The 23,748-nt window shown below is 39.8% G+C and overlaps 1 protein-coding gene across 4 annotated transcripts in view; it reads right to left on the minus strand.

The window, feature by feature from the left end:
• The window catches only part of VTI1A (vesicle transport through interaction with t-SNAREs 1A), a 352,284-nt gene that overhangs the window by 115,576 nt on the left and 212,960 nt on the right, over positions 1-23,748 (minus strand). For 2 of the 4 annotated variants that reach the window (XM_050958228.1, XM_050958227.1), the window contains 2 exons: positions 18,194-18,264; positions 13,271-13,332 (listed from right to left, as the gene is read on the minus strand). In XM_050958228.1, the coding sequence (XP_050814185.1) occupies positions 13,271-13,332; positions 18,194-18,264 (133 nt within the window). Of the gene's footprint in view, positions 1-13,259; positions 13,333-18,193; positions 18,265-23,748 lie in introns of all 4 variants that reach the window. The other 2 variants (XM_050958231.1, XM_050958230.1) reach the window with 1 other exon arrangement.

Genomic DNA, 23,748 nt, shown 5'->3' on the forward strand with positions numbered 1-23,748 from the left:
CTTAAAGTGCCCTTCTTGGGTGGATAATGCAATTTGTTTTAATATTGCCAAGTGCAAGTTAAACAAAAGCTATTACACGATAAACGCTACATAGAGAGATCCTTCTGGTGAACCATGTTAGCATTCACAACACAGTAAGTAAATATTTGCAGAACGCACACAGGTCACTGAAAAACTCCTTTACTATTTTCCTCAGCTGGAACATAGGAATACCAATTATGAGCAATTGTGCACAGACGACTCTTTAGCACATATAATTGTATAAAATTCCAAGTAAAATGCGACAAAACCAAAACCATGTTTATAAATCAATTATTTAAAAAAATGAGTCAGACCCTCATTTGGTGTAAATCCGCGGGCACCACTGACTTCAAACTGATGATTTACACCAGCTGTGGGGGTCTGACCCCTTGTGTTTCCAGATACAAAAGCATAAACTATTCATATTGCTTCCACTATTTCTCAGCTGTCTCAAAAAACAGCAATTAATAATAATCTACTGGAAGACAAGGACACTTTTTTACTCGAGTTAATGAACCCAATTATAGGGGAAAAGGAGTATTAGTACTTACAATTTGAGTTTGTCTCTGACAAGTATGTTGCAAGATTCTCTCTTTTGACTAATTCATTTTCTCATTATCCTTGTGTAAATCTGGAATATCTCAATTGATTTCAATAGTTACTCTAGATTTACAGCAGTATTATGGACATATTATAAACATATGATAAACAGTAGTTTAAACCGTAGGTGTGAAATTTAAAGAAGTTCTCCTACGTCCCTCAAATTTGTTGTTTAAATCCTACTGTGACTTTTATAGGCCTTCTTGATCTGAATCGAATCTTCCACAGTAAGGTGGAAAATGTCTAAAACACAGGAAAAATAAGCAAACCCTCGTACCCCCGACCACTAAGCAGACTAAACAATTTCACATTATGAGACCCCATTTTCTAATTCAAGGCTTTGTTATTCTTCAGACAGCTGGTTGGCAGGTTAATAATGTGTGAACATTTCTTCCCCATGACTCAAAGGTCCAGTCTAATACATCTACACATGCTGCTCAAGGACATAAGTTCCACCATAACAGCTCTACTATCTTATCTGCAACCAGCTTTTTCCAACTGATCTTGTTTTGCTTGGCTGTTGATTTAATCGAGAAGAGTCACCATCTGAGTCTGCAAATCATTGTTCAAATGAGTAGTCCTTAGTGAAGAGTAGTCCCATTGATAGCAATAAGAATACAAGGTGTAAGAACTGTTCACTTGAGTAAAGCTGGAAGGATTAGGTCCTGGTTTTAGAACAATACCCCATTTTTCTCTCCTAACTGATTCAAGTGAAAACCTTATACTTTAAATCAGTGGTCACCAACCAGCAGATCAAGATCGACTAGATCTCCAGCTGCTAAAAGTCAGGTGGCACAGCAGGGCTAAGGCAGGCTACCTGCCTGCTCTGGCCCTGCACTGCTCCTGGACGCAGTCAGCATGCCCTCATGGTGGGCAGGGGTCTCCGCTCACTGCTCCTGTCTGCAAGCATCACCCCTGCAGCTTCCATGGGCCGGAAACGGGAAACTGCAGCCAACGGGAGCTGCGTGGGTGGTGCCTGCAGGGAAGGGCAGCGCGGAGCCATGTGCACCCCATCCCCCTGGGGCCGAAGGGGCATGATGCACTGCTGACTGGGAGTTGACCAAGATAAGTGCCACCCGTCGGGAGCCCACAGCCCTCCTGCACCCCAACCCGAGCCCCCTTCCGGAGCCAGCACCCCGTACCTCCTCCCACACCCCAACCTCCTGCCCCAGCTGTGAGCCCTTTCCCCGAGCCAGCACCCCATACCCCCTCCTGCACCCCAATCCTCTCCCACACCCCAACTTCCTGCCCCAGCCCTAAGCCCCCTCCTGGAGCCAGCATCTTGTAACCCCTCCTGCACCCCAACTCTCTGCCCCATCTCTGAGCCCCCTCCCAGAGCCAGACTCAATACCCCCTCCCACACCCCAATTTCCTGCCTCAGTCCTAAGTCCCCTCCTGGAGCCAGCATCTTGTAACCCCTCCTGCACCCCAACACTCTGCCCTAGCCCAGAGCCCTCTTCTGCACCCAATCTCCTGCACAGAGCCCACACTCTGCCCCAACCGGGATCCCCCTCCTGCATCCAAACTCCCTCTCAGAGCTTGCACCCCACACTCCATCCCCCTTCCCCAGACCGCTGAAAGTGAGCAAGGGTGGGGGAGAGTGAGTGATGGAGGAAGGGGGAATGGAGTGAGTGGGGTGGGACCTCGGGGAAGGGACAGGGTAGAACCTGGGTCACACTTAAATTCAAAAAATGATCGTGTGTATAAAAAGGTTGGAGACCATTGCCCTAAATCCTGAATTCTTTCCCATAGGACTGTTTTTTATTTTATCTCTTACCTTATCTCAGAATAGCAAAACTGAAATGAATTAAAAATGAAAACTAGCTCTTAAATTCTAGGTAATAAAGGGCAAGATTCTGATCTCACACCAATTTTGCATCAGTGTGAAGATTACACTGTTTTTAACGGATTTGGTCCTTTAAACCAGTGCGTGATCAGAACCAGAGTCTAATTCTGGCTTAACTCTGCTTCTACTGAAGTCAATGCTAAAACTTCCACTGACTTCAATGGGAACAGATGAAGTGGAATGCTGAGCACGTCTGGAAATCACAACCATAATGTCTAAATCAGCTTCTTCAAATGATGGAACTCAACAAACTATGTCCATGGGGTTGTCTTCTGCCTACTAAACACCATCTCTATTCCCTTCTATTTGTTCCCAAAATAAGCAGAACAGTCTGCAATGTAGACAAATGGCTTCATAAGAAAAATAGTTGTAATTCTTGAGAATATTTTTTCCTCCCTTTCTAGATGGGTGAGGTAAATTTTTTTTTTTAATTAGACCAGAAGAAGAGCTCTATGTAAGCTTGGAAGCTTGTCTCTCTCACCAACAGAAGTTGGTCCAATAAAAGATATTACCTCACCTACCTTGTCTCTCTAATATCATAGGAGCGACATGGCTGCAACGACACAGAATATATCTTTTTTTTAAAGGTTTAAAATATCTAACAGATTTCACATGTCAAATTTTGGTCAATTTCCTATTTTCTGTCTCATTCCTCTCTTCATACTGAAGTTTCAAACAATGGAAATTCAATGTTCTTACTTGTTGTGTCTCATCTTAAGCAAATTCCTGAGCTCAGATATACAAATGCATAACGCCAACAAATTAAATAGTCTCTGCATCTGCAAACCTTACAGCAGTCTGTGCACAAAACTGTAGTTCAGCAACATCTGAGCTCCGAAATGTTGCATGTTAGGACAGCTATGGATTTCTTCTGCATCTATGCTCCTAAAATCCCACAAATAAGGCTGACTTGATGAAAAGTGGAGGTTACAATTAAGCTTTGTGTATCAAATATTTATATCCTTTAGACTCAGAGAAGTGCAGAAAAAACATATTTCCTGAGCACCAGTTATTTCATACTCATGGTAGAACACATGAGCCTCTTTAGATGCAGTCACAGAGATGCTGTCTATCTGCATATGATTTTGCTCATCTTTCAACTAACTTGAAGACCAAAGTGTAATATCTGACAAGGCAGGATTTCATGCAGCTGTGATTATCTCAACAGGACTTCATGTTTATAAACAAATGTCTTAAATACACTGCCTGATATGCAATAAGTATAACGGTAGGTATATGTTGTTCTGTGGCAGTTACAATGGGAGTTGTGTTAAAACAACATGTTCCTTAATTCCGTGCTGGCCTTAATCGGTACATTGCTGACTTCAGAAGAGTTGTGTCCAATTACAAGAACAAACTCCACTTCCAGCTTATGCTAGTGGTTTCCCTACTTCACCCTCATAGCATAAACAATCTGATGAACATTTAAAATATTTTCATTTACTGGTTCACAATACCACATGTGAGAGAACTCAGCCGATTGCCCGAACAGAAACTAATCATACCCATCATGAAAAAGCATTGCACCAATTTGCTGCCATGAGCTATGACTTTCCGTGATGTTACAGTTATGGCACACGCCACTTATTTTGGTTACAGCATGTCATTGCTGACTAGGAAATGCCTTTTGCTTCACTCCCATAACAAATTATTATAAACTTTACTGTCTTCTTTTAAGCTCTAATCTCTTAGTGACAGTTAGCATCTCTCAAACACAGTGCAACTAGAAGGACTGTATGCTATTTAACCTATTTAACTATTCTTGGTATATGTAGTCTAGAATGATCCAGTGTGGAGTAGTATCCATTAAGAACCTGCTCTGTCTCACAAAAACAGAACTGTGCTTTCGATAATGCCATTTCCAGCTGTTCAGATGGACAAAGTTGATGAGAGTGGGCGGGAGCGCAGTGGGAGAACAGGAATGGAACAAGTGAGACAGTAATTCCAGTGGGTTTAAAAGGGAGATTGGAGAAGAGGGAACAAAGGCCATTGTCCATAAAATAGAAAAGAGGGAACATCCTATGAAGATTGTTGAGAGTAATGTCCATAATGGGCTCAGGGGGTCAACTGGACATAGGGAAAAAGTCTTCCAAAATAAACTGAAAAATAAAACAGATGTCCAGCATGTGATCTGCACACTTCTGCCTGAATAAGTGAGTGACAGGCCTAAGACGTGGCACAAATAACAAGATTTCAGCAGCAGAAATACATATTTTTTTTATCCTGTGTATTGAAAATATTAAAATGGAAAGATCAATTATCTTTCTCTTTAAGACCTTGCTTGCCTCATTTCAACCTCTGATTAAATTTTTATCCCTGCATTACTAACTGCTAAAAATTGGGGTTTTGCAAAGGACATTCTGGCACACACTGACCCTCAGGGGCATGGCTTGCACTGCTGAAATTGTCATATATGGCCTGATTCCGAGTGGTGCTGAGCATTTCCTGCGGAGAATCTTCAGTGCCCACTGCTATCAAAGGGCATGAAATTTGCACAGCACCATGCAAGAAAAGCACCCTGACTTCCACGATGGGCTCACAGGAAGTGTTTCTTGTGCTAAGTAAAAGCAGAATATGATTTTCGAAGAGCTTTTTATCATTTCCACACATGCAGAAAATACTGTCTGCTGGAAGCGTGGCAAGACCTGAAAACTGGCTGTTAACTGCTCATTAATTACAAGAAGTGCATCTTGAAATATATAAAAGAGAACATTTCATATCTGAAATAAGAACACGGAACCCAGTGAAAAGTACACTGATTTTTTAAAATTCTTCTTTTTAGTACTACTGATACATGCCTCTATCCTTAGGATAACTTTACCCCTTTATTTGACAAGTCTCAAAGGTTTACATGTTTTCTGGTTGGAATTCCTAATAATGAAGTATGTTTACCCTTAGGAATTATGCTGACATTACATTTAAGATTTCCAGATGTTTTCCCTATCACTTCAACAAAGAAATAAGACTGCCTGTTAAAATGGGAAAAAGTGACTAGAATGACCAGCAGTAATTAGTTCTCAGATTTGTTCTGGCATAACATAGGGCAATAATATGTTAATTATTCAAGGAGTACCTTGTGATTAGTTTTGCCACATAGTTTTTCAGTTTCATTTGGATAAGACGCCATATTTCATGATCACAAAGGAGTAATTTAATATTAAAATACATTTACATTAGTGTAATATTTAAATTACAAATGTTGAAATTCAGGAAATGAAAAAAAAAGTAATGTTCTCACAGTAACATTAAAAGCCTATGTTATACATCCTGTATATTTTATGACATACATTTAATATAACACTATAGGCTAGTTCAGGGGTCAGCAACCTTTGGCACACATGCCAAAGATGGCACGTGAGCCAATTTTTAATGGCACGCTGGGGCCTGCTGGGACTCCACTGTGCCATTAAAAATCCTGCTGGAGTGGCAAGCCGCAGGGTTTGCGCTCCCAGGCCGGAGTATCCGGCCAAGCGCAGCAAGCTGCCGGTCTCTCCCCCACCTTCCCACCGGAGCCCTGCCACCATGCGCGCAGCACTCTGGGGGCCGAGGCTGCGCGCTCCCGCGGGGCAGTATTTGGCTCCGCAGGGAGGGAAAGACGCTCCCAGCTCATCCGGCGCCCTGCCATCACGCGTGCAGCATTCTGAGGGGCGGGGCTGCACGCGAAGCAGCAGGGCTCCAGATAAGTGGGGAGCCTCATGGTAAGGGGTCCGGGGCCGGTTGGATAAGGGGTGGGGGCAGTTATGGGACAGGGAGCAGAGTGGGTTGGATGGGGGGGTGGGATCCCAGGGGAGTGGTTAGGGGTGGGGGTCTCTGGACGGGGCAGTCAGGGAGCAGGGTGGGTGGATGGGGCATGAGAGTCCCAGGATCTGTTAGGTGGTGAGGGGTGGATAGGGGTGAGGGCAGTCAGGAGATAGGAAGCAAGGAAGGTCCTGGGGGGAGCAGTTAGGATGGAGGGGGTCTCTGAGGGAGTGGTCAGGGGACAAGAAGCTGGGGGGGTGGATGAGTTGGGAGTTCAGGGAGGGGGCTCTCAAGAGGCAGAGGTGTGGAGAGGGGTTGGGGCAGGCAGGGAGCAGGGGGGGTTGTATGGGTTGGGAATTCTGGAGGTCCTATCAGGGGGCGAGGAGCGGTTGGATAGACATGGGAGTCAGGGTGTGTCTGTCTGTCTGGGTGTGGGGGGTGTGGATAAGGGTCGGGGCAGTCAGGGGACAGGTAGGGGGTAGGGTCCTAGGGGAGAGTCAGGGGACAAGGAGCAGGGAGACTTAGATAGGGGATAGGGTCCTGGGGGGCAGTTAGAGGCAGGGGTCCGAGGAGGGGGTAATCAGGGGACAAGAAGAGGGAGGATTCGGGATTCTGAGGGGGGAACTCACCCAGCTTTCTGCTCTGAGCCCTGACTCCCCCACACAAACCCAGCCCTCTGCCCTGAGCCCTGCACTCCCCCCAAGACCCCTGCCCTGAGCTCTGTACCTTCCTAATACGCACCCAGCCCTCTGTTGACTCCTTCACACACCTCCCACAACCGCAGCCCTGACTCTGGTACTCACACACATACCCATCCCCCCCTGCTCTGACACCTGCACCCCCCTCACATGCCCCCAGCCCTGACTCTTGCACCTCCCCCACATCCCATGCACCCCACACATGCCCACCCCCACCCTGAGCACCAAATGGGAGCTCCTAGACCCCCCCCACATTCCCACCTGCACCTCTCACACCAAATGGGAGCTGCCCAGGTAAGTGCCCCACACCCAAACCTCCTGTCCCAACCCTGAGCCCCCTCCCTCATTCTAGCTCCTAGCCAGACTCTTCACCCCCAGCCCTGTGCTCAGTGCAGAGAGAGAGGAAGAGAAAGGGCCAGAACCAGGGAGAAGGTAGGAACCCACTCTATGTGGGCAGGGTTGGGACCCTAGATCGGCAATGGGGTGAGCGGATCTGCCAGCTGGGATCCCGGCTGGCAGGAGCTGGCGGATGGAACCCCTGAGCAGCAGTGGGCTGAGCTGTTCAGTCCACTGTCAGTCTGGGGTCTTGACTGCCGGCTCCGCACAGCCCACTGTTGGTCTGGAGTTCTGGCTGCTGGACCCTTCCCAGCTGGGGTCCTGGCCGCAGGCCCCGCTCAGCCCACTGCCAGCCTAGGTGAATAGAACATCAGACCAGCAGTGGGCTGAGCAGGCCAGTGGCGTAAGATCAACATTTTAATTTAATTTTAAATGAAGCTTCTTAAACATTTTGAAAACCTTGTTTATTTTACAATACAACACTAGTTTAGTTATTAACATATAGACTTGTAGAGAGAGACCTTCTAAAAAACATTAAAATGTATTACTGCCATGTGAAACCTTAAATTAGAGTGAATAAATGAAGATTCGGCACACCACTTCTGAAAGGTTGCCGACCCCTGGGCTAGTCTGTCACTTTGCAGGAAGCCTCGAGTATGGGGCAGTGCATAGCTGTGTTGCCCAAGGAAAGGACCAAGAGTTAAAACTCTTTCCCTAGCTCCCACTTTTACTTCAAGTTAAAGGGACTGCCCACATGCATAAAGTTAAGCATGTGCTTAAGTGCTTTTCTGAATCAAAGCATAAGTCACTGGATTAAACAGACGTGACTCTAGATACATGATCGGAGGCAGACATTTGCACAAGAATGTACCATTTCAAATCACTTTTCAGAGTAGAACAGCTGCTGGTGCTGTTCTACCTTGAAGTTTTGTTTTTTTTTCTGCACTAGAAAACTGATGAAACAGATTCTACTCAAACTTCAAAAACAAAATTGCCACTGCAAAGCATGCAAAATTTCTGCTGGAAAGGAAAACTTATCCAAAAGCATAAAAATGAGGGTTATAAAGAGAGACCTAATCTTACACTGAACTATCGCAGTGCATTTGAGATCATAGAAGCTTCCATCAGAATTACTGCAGAATCAAATCACACAGGCTTCACACTGACAGTGAGAAGAGCTTTTGCTCTAAGGAAAGTTCGATTGTGAAAGACTTTTGGGATGGAAACAAGCAAAGGTGGGTAAACGAGGAACTCCTTTGCACAGCTGTTTGTATTTGAATGTTCTGTCTTGCTATTTGTGAGAGTGGTGATGTGGGCTAGGCAGACAAGGAAGAACTTCTGAGAAAGTGGAGCAGACCACATTTAATTTTCTGAAATCTCAACGAGCAAAGGGATAAGTAAAAGAGCCTGGTGGATCCATTGCTCCCTAGTCATTCAGCCAAATTGTTCTGTAGAGGTGGCGCACATGTCAGACCTGGGAGTCAATTTCCTTAAAGCTGGATTTATCTCATAAATAAAGACTAGTCCTCTTTGCAACAACTGAAATATTTGAAAACTGCCAGGAACAAGAGCAACTTTTATAAACAGCACATTTTATTCACAAACTGAGGTGCAGATTCTCAAGGGGGTTTCCAGGGCACTTATTAAATATAATGAAATTTTGAAATGTTGAAAAATAAGTGTAGGACTAAAAACCTTTGGAGTTCCAAGGGTAGACAAAAGTTTGGCTCCTGGAAATCTGGACAGTTATAGCCAGATATTGCTGGGAACAATCTTAAAGAAGAAACTCAAACACCTTTACCACTGGGATAGAATACTACTTATTCCTAGTTTTACTAGTGGTGGCAATTCATACAAATGTTGGAAATTCAGATAATTTATCACCTGAGACTTGTATACTTCTTGCCTCATTTCCATCAGCTAGAGCTAATGACTGTGTCCTGTTTAAAATTAAATTTAAAAAAAGGTCCTTTTATATGGGCAGATGTGTTCATGAGTTTTCCAGTACATCTCATATAACAACTCAGAAGATGAAAATCTGAATTATTAGAAGGTAGAGTCATAAGGTCAGAAACCATTATGTTCTACAAGGGAAAACAATGTGTCATTTTGGAGGATACTAGATACTTTTTGTAATAATGATGATGTCTAAAAAGTTCTTGGATTCTACATCTGCTGAAATAAATGAATTTAGAGGAAGAGTTGGTGCCGAATGCATCTGCTATTGAGAGATTCACACCTGGAATATTTATTTGGTTATTGTTTGATTTTGTTTGTTTCCCATTAGGCAGTGTGTGGCTTGGAGACTCTCCAAAGAGGTTATCCTAAATCTTTGTTAAAGCTTTTCATGGCTTGATCATGGACAAAAGAAAGGCAGGGAAATTCTGTTTATCAAAATGAAGGAAACTCATAATGTGTAGTGGGATTTATACCTTTCCCTCAATCTGTCCAACAAACTGTGACCTGCTAAGATCATGCAAAGGGTGGAGGCGGAAGAATGGAGGACTCAGATGGGGCCTCATTATGAGATTTGGAAAAGTTGCATTGTCTTATGTGAGAATCTGTTCACTGGAAACTACAATTGGAATTTTGCTGGCCTAATGTTATTTACTGAACATTTTAGATTTACCACTGTATTAAATTTTGGGTGGTGCCAAGAGCCATGGATAAGTGACAACCAAAATGAATAATTAAATAGTCCCTTAGTCATTTTGATTGATCTTTGCAAATTCCTATCAGTTGGTTGATCTTCCTCATAGTGAACTTTCTAAATACAATATGCGATTTTAGATGCAATCTCAGTCTATGTTCTTTTTGGGATACTGAAAATACCTGCATATTTGGAAATGAAGATGGATTACATTCTAGTTTAAGTGAGGAGACAGTTTTTAAACATTTATCCTAGGTCTCTCTTCAGCTGAATACCCACATGCAGCTATTTGTGCCAAACTAGCAGTAGGCAATGAATTCTGATTCATATGAGGCAGCCATTTCCTGTAGTGGTTAGAGCAGCAAACTGGGATAAGGAATTCTATTCCTATTCTGCCACTTGATTCACTGTGTAAGCTATGAAAAGTCACTTAATCTGTGTCTATTTCAGTCCTCCAGCTGTAAAGTAGGGATAACGTTTACTCGCCTTTAATGAAAGGTTCTATATAGCTGAAAGGTATTTACCGTCAGTTTGGAGCATAAATCTGCATTGAGGTTCATAAGCCTCTCTAAATATGTAATTCCTTACTACATTTGACCATGCTCACAAAAGAGGATGGTTGGCCTTTCCCAGCTATAGAAATATGAACAATTACACTCAATACATCACATTTGTAATCACTAAGGCAGGCGTACGACTTTGAAGAGTAGCAGCAGATTCGTACATGATAGCAGCTACTACAGTGTTCAATGTAACAATATCTTTTCCGATAACTGTGAAATATGGCCTTCCATCATTGTTCTTTATTGGTTCCAGCAATTCAATGAATGTCTGTGGGGTACTTAGTAGGGTAAGCAGTACTAGGACCCAACTGCCAATCTATGCTAATTATTTTCCTGCACTTTGCTGACTTCCTGTTTTTATCTCTTGTGATTGTTCCTCAATGGCTAAACAACATTTAGAAGCTGCTGAGGCTGGGATACTGCTAGACAGTTTTTTCATTATAGTCATGAAATGTTGTATCACTCCTGGATACTACCTGTTTGCTAATAATGTCCTGAGAAAATTTTCAGAGCGTCTCCTACTATATCAATTACCTCCACTTAGGCAACTCCTTATGCTCATCTGTATGAATTGCACAGATATACCCTATTTGCTTGGCCTAAATCTTAACCTTTTAACCAGCTGGGTGATTCAGTTAGGCTTTTTCTTTTCTTTTCTTTTCTTTTTTTTAAACAAAGAAAGAGAAAATCCACTGCTCTTCTGACATACAAAAAACATGTCTTTTTAGTGTTTGACTACATAATCCATTTGTCGGAAAACAGAGCCTCGAGTATATTTCACAAAGGTCATATTTTTCATTTGGTTTATGGAACACTTATAAACTAGGACTCCAAACTGTGATTTCCAAACACAAAACAAAGTCAAAGGTTACAGCATATGTTTTTGTTCCAGCCTCTTCAAATTACTTGCAAATGTATTCAAACTCAATGTGAGCAGATACTTTATTTTATTGAAAATAACAGACTACAGAGTCCTGTAAAAACAAGGCTGAGGTACATCAAGCATAAACATGGAAAAAATACATTGGTTTAGAAACCCATAAATCCTTATTTGAATCTGCCAACCTGAAAGCCAAGTAAAGCCCGAAAAAACTATTTTTCCTAAATGCTACGTCTGATTAAGCCATACTATTAAATGACAGCTGAACTTTAACATTAATATGATATTATTTAAATAACTGCATGATTTTTTTTACACTAAAAATGATGAATGATTTTTGGACAGCTCAACTGACATAAAGCAAGAAGCCCCTTTAATGAGATTTGACAAAATGGAGACATATGCAGAATATTCGTTACAGCTCATGTCGCAGGGCCCTTCCTGGGGAGGCTATATATATATTTTTTTATATTGTCTACAAGCACTGAAGCATCTCTTTCAATTGCCACTTCCTTTCTCCATAGATTTTGAATTTAGCTTGTGTCACTTACATATTACTCTTAATCACAGAGTTTTGTATGTTATAGTTCAGAGTTGGAAATGTGAGAAGTCTGTGAAATGGAGGCACGAAGTGCAGTTATCTTAACCTTTGTCAGCTAGGTATACAGGAACTAAGAAAGCTATTTTCTGAAGGAGACTCAGAGAGATAAAACTTGCACTGAAGAATAAACTTATAAAATTCCGTTTGCCAATATTTTCCGAGGCTAGCGATTAATCGCTAACTTAGCTAAAACTTTGGATTTTTTTTTAAAGAACAAATACGCACTACAAAAAGGCTTGCATGTTGTGAAGAGCAACTTAGGAAGGGTCAGCTCATATCAACTTCTTGTGGAATATTCTGTGAATAACCTATTCCTTAAAAGTATCATTCCTAGCATGTCCGATGCCACTAATAATTAGGGTGACTATTCCTTATGGAGCCAACTATGAGTCTAGAAATACAGACATCATAGTGCTACAAGTGTACTGTTTTGCTGAGCAAATAACTCTATGTCCAAGGATTCCATTGACTAAAACAAGCTTTCTGGGTAAAGGTATTGATTTAAATTCGAGGTGGCTGAAAATCACTGAATATCTTTCTCCCTAAAATCCCAAGTAGATTTTTAGGATTTGCAATTTTTTTCTTCACACTTCACTTTAAATCCCAAGGATACATTTCCATAATATTACACTACACAGGAGATGCATGCTTAAAATACAATGTTCTAAAAAAGATGTCTCCCTAGTATGTTCAAACTAGAATGAATTATTTTAAATTATGCTCTGAGTATAAATTGTGTTATAAATATAAAACAATCAAATGTAAACTAATAGGTTAAAACCCCTGACTGTATACCCAGGAATAATGTGTTCTTTATCTCCATTAAACAGCCTATTTTTAGAACAGGATAAAAAACGACAAATAGTTCAACAAAGGAGCCACACCTCCGATGCAATTGTACTTACCCTGTTAGGTGTGGTGCTCTGTCCCCTTCTAGTGACACTTAACTCAGCTACAGATTGATGAGTCTGCTAAAATCTTTGGCTAATGGCCATCTAGCTTTTAGCTCATGCAGTAGAGGCTCAAACACTAAGCTTCAGAGGTCCCAGGTTCAATCCCGCCTGCTGACAACCAGGGTCTGTTGGCGTTACACAATGGAAAACTATTTTATAGCCAACCTAAATTCTTTTCCTAGTTTGTGCAAAACTCCTATGGTAAAAATGTCCCTCACATCTGATTTTTCCTCAGTGAATGCTTGTGCCAACATCAATATTTAGATTCAAGAGATTCTATGTACTGGATTGTGAGGAAAAAAACATGCAAGTTAGCCAAATGTTGAGTTATAATTAAAAATAATAAAGCAGATAGAGACAAAGGCATCCCTACCTTGTTCTTACCTTCGCAACATGCCAGTTAGGATCCTGGAGCTCTTCCCCAAGTTTGCATCTGTTTCTCTAAGCTGAAGAGAAGAGGGTTATATTTATAAAAAACAAACAAAAAGAACAAAACAAAAAACCCACATATACTCCATTAAGTACAAACAGAAGAAGAGTTCTATTGTACATCTGTTTAACCTTCCTCAGTTTTAGCTTGCATTCAGTTCTAGTAAAGCTCTGAAATTTAAGTGTAGATTTTTTCCCCTTACAAAAGATGAAATCTGTGAAAGATTCAACAGTGGATGTAATAAAAAGCAAAGGCTCTACAAATAAAGATCTGAGGAATAAAATGCATTACAGATTGGTATCTATATTTTCCAGTATGTCTGTGTGCATGTGTGTGCAGGCGTGTGTCATCTGTCCTATGAATGTTACTGGGAGTTGAATGAGGGTACCAAGCGATGAGGAGATACCCAAAGGGTTAGCTATTCTTGTTTTTTCACATGCTATTCTTTCACATGTTTTCATAGATGCTCCAGACAAAGCAATCTGAAGGAAAAACAATATCACAGAATGTCATATTATTGATACAGTGGAAAATACATCTTTAAAATATTTCCATAGTGCTTCTACAGCAAAGTTTTACCTATTATAAATATGAAAGTAGGAACTAATCTTACAGTTTATAGCAATTTTAATTTAAACGGATCCCAAAACATTTTATAGATTGTGCAAACTACTAATATATGGATGTATATGAGATTATATATCATATTATAATTATATTATAATAGCTTTTCCCACCCCTTTGGTGGAAAAAAGATAGTGGTCTAACAGTGCTCAGCAACACTACATATCCAACTGAACTTAATTAACTTAATTAACTTGCTTGTTATAGAGCTCTAAACACTGCATTTTAGGCAAATGTCAGATTTAAGAGCAGTTTTCAGTACAAGAAAACGGAGGCTAGAGAGTCAGTCTCACTATCTCTCTGGTCTAATAAATATTTAAGTATTTATACCAAGTGAAACAACTCAAACAGGAGAGACTAAGAGAGAATAGCCCAGAGAATAGCTACCCCAGAATAGCCAATAGGCTGGTGCTTAAGGCACTTGGGTTGCAGTCTGTGCTCCAGAGAGGGGATTCAAACTTAGTTCTTCTACACTGCAGCTAAGTGCCCCAACCACTTGTCTACTGGATATAAGAAGTGGGGCACTACCATGGAGGCCTCCTCGTCCTTGGTTTTGTGAAGTGCCTAGGACCCTTTGGGTCTCTATCACCAGTTTTCCTTTAAGAAAATGATTAAAAATGCCTAAAATGAAAACAAACCTTTCATTTTAGGTTGAACAAAACATCAAGTACGACCCAAAATTGCTTTTGTTTTTTGGAATTTTCTATTCACCGAAAATGCCCCAAAATGTAGGTTTCAGGTTGACCTGAAATGAGTATTTTCTCTTCAATTTTTGGAACTGCCAGTGAATCAAAAACTCAGCTATTTGCACACCTGTACTGTCTTCTTCACAGACAAGACAACAAATTTTCTGGTTAATCCTGGTTATTTTACTATTGTAAAAAGCATGCATCTTAAATTTCAGTATCGGACATCAGATGGGAAGGACTCTCCTCAGTCATTGAGTCTTGTTTCCTAATCTATCTTTTCTGTACTGATTGCAAAGTCAGGAATAAAGCTCAGCAAAATCTAACAACTCTAGCAAGCCCTTCTTTGAAATGCATTGTAAACTACAACAATTTTCTCAGAAGGGGAACAAGAATAAAAACACTCTAGATACACATATGTACAGAGACAGAGTGCAGTTGAAATCTAAAGGGAAAGGTGAAAGGGAAACTAGAAAATTTGTTAGTCCCCCCTCCACTTGATGAGAGAAGACTGTTCTACAACCTGCTTAAGCGGGTGCAAAAATAGGAACTGAGGGACTGCGTTGGTAGGGAACCTTTATACCCTCAGTTCTAGATTACTTAGGTCTTTATATCAGAAGCTTGCACCTCCCTAAGGCTGCTTGGAATGCCTCCAGTGACAGTTAACCACAAGAGAAGGGATTTGTCTGGAGAGTTCATGAAAGAGATGGGTATATATATATTTATTTTCTAAATTTTACCACATTTCATTCAGCATTTACTTCTTTATTATAAATTCAGATGTAATAGGTTGCCTGATGATTCAGCAGGTAGGGCAATCAATGCCTTACTGCCATCAGAGACTTCAGTTTCGGAGACAAAACATATTCTGCGTTATAAATCCGTAAAAGGGCAACTGTAAGTGGAAATCTCCAGCTAATGAAGAATTTTCGCTATCATAAGTCACACCCAAACGTATTGAATACCTAGTACATAAGGTGCATCAAGAACAGCTTCCATTTTTGATCTTGCAAATATTTACTATGATGTTTAATGCTCACCACTGTGAGTAGTTGCATTCACCACACTTAGGAGTAAATGACTGACAGATAAGACCTTTAGTTATGAATGTCTCATATAATATTTTACAGATATATTTTGTGATTATATTATTTAATTAAATGCTACTAAAGAAGAAAAAAGTAGAAGGATAGGAATAATTGACACTCCCACACCGCCACTTCGAATGAAAAGGCTGGACTTTGTCCCAATGCTTTGTAACTAAGAACCACGAGGTAATAGGGGTGTGTGCTTTGTTCTGGGAAGGCCATGTCATGGGTGTTTTATGATGCATAAGGTAAAGTCAACTTCTGGAAAACCAGATTAATCCAGTATGACATATGCAACAGAAAAACGTACTTTGCTGCAATTTTTAAAAGCTCATTACAAAACCAAGTTTTTATCTATGCCAGAGGTAAACTGTAAGCAAATGTGTGTGCTTTCCATTTGCTCTTTTATTACATGTAATGATAGGCTCAAACACAGCAGGTCAGAGGGGGAGGGTAATATGGTGTTTTCCCTCCTTCCTTTTGTTATAAAAAGAAGTTTTCTGCTTTTTACCTTTAAATATCAGGCCCTAACTTCCATCTTTTTGCTGGAGAAGTTTGACAAACCTGAAAGGTAAAATCACTGCTCAAGGTAATGATTCTTAGATTGCCACTATCCAGGGTCTGAAAGTTCTCTAGCAAAATGCAGGCACTCAGGACCTGATATTCCTAAGGTAAAAACAAGCACAAGAAAAGTTAGACAAATAGGCAAACAGCCTAAAGGAACAATAAAAACATAACCTCTTCTCTTCTGCATTGGCAGAAAACCCAATATACAGATTTTCAAATCATAAATACACTTATTCCAAAAGAAAATATTTTCAAGATAGCTCTTCCTCCATTTCCCTCCTAATATGTGAGCTCACCGATGAGTGCAACAACTGATGACAAAACAAACTCAGCTACATCAAGCCAGAGCAAGAGAATTCTGTTTTAGCTGGTTGCAATGTCATTAACTGTTGATGTACAAACGTAAAACTTCAAGCATGGCTGGCAAGTGAAGATAAAAATGGACATTTAAATAATGTGCTTGGTCATAGATTGAATAATCTGTTATTCATACAGATACATTGGGGAAAAAAACCTTTGTTGTTAACTTTTTCTGTGAAATTGGGAAGGATGATCTTGTGGTTAAGGTTTGACAGACTTCCTGTGTGATCTTTGGCAAAATGGGTATAACAGTACTTCCTTTTGGAAGGTGCTTTGAGATGAGAAAATGAAAATCTAGACAAGTGTAGAAGTTTTTAAAAATTGTTTATTTTAAATAATAGGAGAAACAAGGGAGAAGGAAATAAATGAGGTGTTAGGACTGATGGAGTTGAGTGGTATGGTGGGAATTAGAAAATCTTGTCTATTTTATGGATAATTTTGTATTAATCCCTAAAACCCACTATTCTTCAGAACCCTGCCCACTCTTGGTAAATTAAATGACTCTTGGTTTCTACCATTTCCTTGGCAGTCTAGTAAATCTCTTTGTGGGATATTCTTCCTGATATGCAACCTACATCTGTAATTTCTTAGATCATTCCAAATATTTTTAGTTATGCTCCATATCAATCTTAAATTAATGCACTCCTTGCCATCTATGGAGTTTACATTTTTCAAACAGAGGGAAACTAGTATAACACCTTTAATGTTTAGCCAAGCTATATACCTCTATCCATACATCTAACTCATTTAAACTTTACTGTAAGTAAATTCAACCAATGAGTCAATATTTTCTCAATAATGAGGGGCTAAGAACTGAATGCAATATTCCAGTCCAGCTCAGTCATATCTGAGTCCTATAGAAAAAGTCTATTATCTCCTTGCTCTGTAACATGATGCCTCTGCACGTGTAGTGCAAAGGTATTGCCCACTGATGGACAATGGCCTCCATCTTTGTTTTTTTAACAATTTAGAAAATGGGATACATAGAGATGTGAGCTAAAATCACAACCTTCAAGTGGACCTCATGCCACAGACATATACTGTCATTTGGATCTAAAGGAGACCTGAAAACAGTAACTAAGAGGCATATAATGGACGGAGTACTAGGAATTTGAGGTCTTCCATTTCTGACAACAGGTCTTTGGATGGCTTATGACTGGAGGCTCACCAGTCAGCTTCCTAGGAAAATTTCATTCCTTCTTGACCTTGCTACAGGAGGGAACAGGAAGAAACTGAAAAAAAACTGGGCTTGAAAAAATTCCAAGACACACATTTATCAGGTCTGATTGCGGGATTGGGGCCAATTTCTTCCTTGCAAATGCAGACCCACAGACTTCAATGGGACTACTTGTACTAATCAGAGTTTGCAGGATGAGCCCATATTGGACTTTTACTTTTTAATAAGTAGTGATGGGTTGTGATTACATATCGTGATATAACAGTTGACTTATTTAAGGTTTTAATCAATGTACTGGATTATTTCTGCTTGCACAATGAACTTACCCAAAGCACACAAAACCCTACACCAACAATTCTTTATCGTCAAACTTACCCTTTCCCGAGAACGCTGGATCTTCTCTCTGTCTTGGCTCAGGTTTTCCAACATTTCCTGTCCAATCTGCTCTGCATTAAAAAAATCAAAATGTAAATCATGAAAAATACAGCTTTTCTCTGTAAGCCCCAACATGCCAAGTTAAATTCTAATAAATATATTTAAAGAAAAACAGCACTGTAACATATGAGAGAGCCTAATCACTCCACCTAAATGGAAAGAAGAAATAACTAACAAGCTTTAAATGTCTCAAATAGCATACATATGAAAAGGTAACAATCAAACCAGAAGCTGTCACCTTGACAGTCTAATGAGATAGTTTAGGCTACAGGGATTCATGTTCATCTTTGGTCTACACAACAATGGCAAGAAGAATTTCATACTTGCTCTGAAGGGTGGGAATTCATACTTCTCACATGTTCTTAACTTTTGTCTCTCCCCTTCTTTTTCCTTGCTGGGAAAGATCAGGAAGTTTTTACTAAGAGATATCAGTACAGTTATGGAGCTACTGAAGGCCTCTTCCCCTAACTCCACTTGCCACTAAAATGAAATTGTTATTTTAGTGTTAACCCCGCCTGCTCTCCCCAACACAACGGGTGTTTTGCTTTGCTCCACTGATGGCACATCAGGATGTGTCCAGCATTTCTGGCAGGCTTGGAGATATGTTCTGTTGGGTCTCAGTATTTCTGATAATCACATTAATCAAATTGGTTGGCATCATCTCTTGTTTATACTTTGGCTGGTTGCTTCCATAGCCCATACTGCATTAAATAATTGCAAAATTATAGGGAAAATTCAGGCTTCAAGACATAACACAAAAGCTGTGAACAAGGCCAGGACTTTCCTTTAAAAATAACTTTAATCTCATGTTAACCTGAGATAGCTATTACAGATATGCATGTATAAGAAAATAATACTACCTAGTATATAGAAGATATTTCCATCTTCAGAGCGCTATACAAACATTAATTAATCCTCACTACATCCCTCTGAGGGAATAAAGTAAGTTATATGATCCCCATTTTACAGAAGGGGAAATGGATACAATTTGCCTCAGGCCACATAGCAAGACTGACACAAACATTCATTTCTGACTTCCAGTTCTGTGCACATTCCTTTAGGCTGCTCAGCGTAGCTGTGCCAAAAAGAGAGTAATCAAATCAAGTATATTCTATATTTCTCTAAATATCAAAACCACACGTTGCTATTGCTGTGTTACTGAATTGTGAATAAGCAAGATCTTGACATTTGATTCTTACAATTGTAGAAAGAGACTGAGTCAGAAAAAAAATCAGTAATATATCAACATGGCAATACTTACAATTTTAAATGGGGAAATTTTCAGGACATGATTCAACTTTAAGCTGCCTTAAACTTTTTTTTAAATATGAGGCAAAGAAACCCTGGACATCTGCCTCCACACCCCCAATAACAATTTCAGTGCACAGTGATATATATTCTGTCAACTAAAGACCAAAAATATTCATTACAGTTTATTTTGCTGGATCCGTTGCCAAGTACAGTACAAGTAAGATAAATATTTCCTCAGATATCTGACCACAAATTGACATCCCCATTATGCTATCTTGTCCCTGCTGGCTTGCAGCTCTTTACTTTTAGCTGTATATACAATGCCTCCCAAAGGTGAAATGTGGTAAGATATGTGGTTACTGAGTTAAAAAGCTGTAAGGTGGAGTACAGCTATACAGATAGTAGAGTAGGAAAAGCGACTCAAGGCTCATCAGCACGTATGTCCCACAACCCACTGGATGAAACTATAATGTGCTTATTATCAATCGTTATTAAAGCATTTAAAGTATTGGACTACATGAAAGGATACATATATTCACTGTATTTTTTAAGAAAAATATCTTTTATTTAAAAAGTAGAGTAAAACAATCAGCCAAATTCAAGCAAACTAGTGTCAGCTGGAAATATTTATTATTCAAAATCTGGTGTGTGCGTCTGTGTGTGTGTGTGTGTGTGTATAAAAAGAAGAGAGTTAGGAGTAGATTTTCTTTCAAAGGAAGAAATAAAAAGCACATTTGCTAAAATGGTCTGATATTTCACAAACAAGACTCAAAAATATCTTTGTAGGATGCAGCTATATATTTTTATATGCCAACTTTAAGAAAGTTACCGTATTTTTTCAAATCTTTTTTTCCTATCAATGATATGTTCACATTCTTAGCTTTTTATAAGACATGACAACAGCATCAACTGTAACTGAGAGTAATCCACCATCACTTTGACAAATAGTGTATTTTCCTCTCATTGCTGATGACTGAAGACATCAATAAATAAGGAAGGAGAGCATGTCAGCCAGAATATCACAAAATGAATTGTTGATATGATACTTAGGGATTAAACCTGCAGCCATGAAGTTCAAACTGGCACAGGGGTTCGAGAACCGAGACAGCTGCATTTCCTTTCCAACAATCTCTACAGATACATAACTGGATGGATTATCAATTTTACAGGAGTTGTTTTACTCTATATGCACTGCATTTGATGATCTTTGGCCCTTTTTGGGCAAAAACAACAGTGTAAGTTGAAAGACTAGACCTAACGGAGGTGACACTAGAATTCTGGCTACCAGTTTGAGCATCATAAACTGAACCCTTGATCTAAGTGTCCTACTGTACAGCTCTTCAACTCTCAGAACTTTCACCAAAATCAGTGAGACTTTTGCAGATGGAAGGTCAGCCGAGTCAAATCAATAATGTTTAAAAAATAAATAAATGTAGAGAAATGCACACAGGTAAATGATATAAGGTACCTTTTCACTTTTCTCCAAGACTGCATGATTTTCGTGAGCAGAGCAGCAGCAGAGTTAAGCTCTTAAATAGAACAATTTACTCCTTTGATATCATTGCTGTGTGTTTGCTATCAGATGACATTATATTCCTCAAGTATCAGAGGTGTAGCCATGTTAGTCTGGATCTGTAAAAGCAACAAAGAGTCCTGTGGCACCTTATAGACTAACAGACGTATTGGACCATGAGCTTTCATGGGTGAATACCCACTTCGTCGGATGTATTCACCCACAAAAGCTCATGCTCCAATACGTCCGTTAGTCTATAAGGTGCCACAGGACTCTTTGCTGCTGTTATAGTCCTCATGTCCCTGATGTTTTCCTGCCAGTTCAAACCTTCACCAATCTTAAAATGTAAATGTAAGCATTTAATCCAAGATTGCATCTTAGATTTTTCAAACTACTTATCTTATTGAATCAGTTACTGAGCTACTACAATTACACACAGTGGCCAGTTTTAAAAAGTATGTTGTGGTTCACATGCAGGCATTTAGGACCAAGACTAGAACCTAAGAGATGTCAGATATTGTAAATGTGCTGTATTCATGGAGCCTTATGTCAAGACTATAAGCTCTATTGATCTTAAACTATTTTTGGCAGGGGAAAGGGTGTGCATGTCCGTGCCTGGGTAGTGCCAGGATGCAATCAGTAGACGTGACACAAATAAATCAGAATGATGTTAAAATTAACCTAGGCCAAGTGAGATTCTGAAAGTGACCTAAAATTATGTTCTAAAAATTACAGCTAACACATCCTGAAGCAAAGGCGTAAAACACATTCATACCGCTGTAATTTATGTACTAACTGACACAAGGCAAGAACAGTCAACACACACATCACAACATAGCTTAAGAATGAGATAATGAACAATAATAATAAAATACAATCCCGCACAAAGACAAAAGTCATCACTGAACATCAGGCTTAAAAGGACAACAAGTATCAGGCTTCCCTGGCCACACATTTATTTTGCCTTGAGCTGTTAAAATCAGGTGGGGGAGATCAACTACTTCATCAATGAGCAATTTGTCAATACCATTATTTTCTGTTTGGCCTTCTCAAATGTTGTTTAGTTCTATATGGGCAGGCTGTGCAAGCCAAAAGATGATAATATCACTTCCCAGAGTTTTGCACATGATCAGATGCATAAATAAAGATGCTTTGATATGATATGGTTGAAGTTGCGAAGTGAATAGTCATGTTCATGGCAGCCCCATTCAAACATAGGGGTGGGAAGCAGTTACCAAATAGAGAGAGGAAAAAAATCGGCAGGAAAAATATTTATACTTACAAGGGTCTAACAAGATATTGAGAGAATGGACAGCAAAAAAATAAAAATGAAAAAAACCTACACAGTTATTTGAAAGCATCCCTTTAACAGTGAATCTACATCATAGGTTTAATAGTTGTTTTTTCTGTTGGAGTCTATTATTTTCTTTTTCATGCATAAAGAAAAACCAAGAATCCTTCCAGGGAATTTATAAAATGCATATTTATCTATCCACCAGACTGGAAAGGCTCATTCACAGCTATACTGGTCTCTTGGGTAAATACATTAGTCATTCTTTAAAAATGTGTATTATTGACTTGAGTGATTAGAGAGGCTCTTTCAAAATCAGTCTAGCCTGTAAGGTAAATAAATGCTTAAGTGGTTTGAAACCAAAGAAAACAAGCATGCAAAAATTGTGTGATGTGCCTGATGCACGATATTACATCAGCATTAAAAAGAACAAAACAAGCTGGATCGGACATCAATTATTGCAGTTTTGTGGGTGTATGTGTGTGCATGTGTAAGAGAGAGATGTGCATACATATGACTTGTATGTATTTTTCCAGGATGCAATTTATATACAAATAAAAGCTCAGATAACCTCTTAAATTAGCTATTTCCAACCTTACTAAAATGGAGATTTATAATATAAGACAATGTATGTCTTACACAGTATTTTTCATATCCAAACTTCACCACTTTGTGTGATATATTCCTGAACTTATCAGTAAAACGCACCACAGGTCTTGATGGGGTAAGAAAGAGTTGATGATAGGCATGACCAAATTATGGGGAGAATGCTAGGTGGCTTGTTCAATACGACTTCACATTTGTGTTCTACAAACAATATGCAGGCTTACTAGACATACAGACAGAGGTGAGAGAGAGCGACAGACTGACTGACCGACCACAGAGTGTGAAGTAAAGATAATGTTAGAGAATTAAAAAGGCTGTTCAGATGGTCAGGGCAGATAGGTAGAAAAGCTGCTACCTATGGTGGAGAGGAAGAGATGGTGGGGTGGGAAAGTCTAAGGTCCCATTTCAGGAAAGCACCTAAGCACATACTTTAGCGGCCTTCTTAAATACAGATGATTTCTGGAATCAGGACTTAAAAGAAGCATGTATCAAATCTATGAAAGATCCTGAAATAGGGATATATTTGAGCAGGGTACTGAAATGGACAGAAACACAGTTAAGATCTTTGAGTCTGGAGGCATTTTCTTTTAATAGTGGCACAATGGGGCCCTTTAAGAGCAGAGGGTCCAGAAGAATTTGTTCCAGGGGGTTGCAATCAAAGGCTCAGGAAATGGCTCTGAAGAAGAAAACAGGACAAAATGCAGTGAATTAGGTGTTGGATGGAGGCAAAACCCCATGAACCGTTCCTTTAAGGGCATGGGATCAGAGCTCCCTTCTTCTTTCAGCCAATCAGGACAGTTTTCTCTGGAGCCGGGCAGTATATTAAATGCATTT

Source organism: Gopherus flavomarginatus, chromosome 6 (assembly GCF_025201925.1).
Source record: "Gopherus flavomarginatus isolate rGopFla2 chromosome 6, rGopFla2.mat.asm, whole genome shotgun sequence".
NCBI lineage: Eukaryota > Metazoa > Chordata > Testudines > Testudinidae > Gopherus > Gopherus flavomarginatus.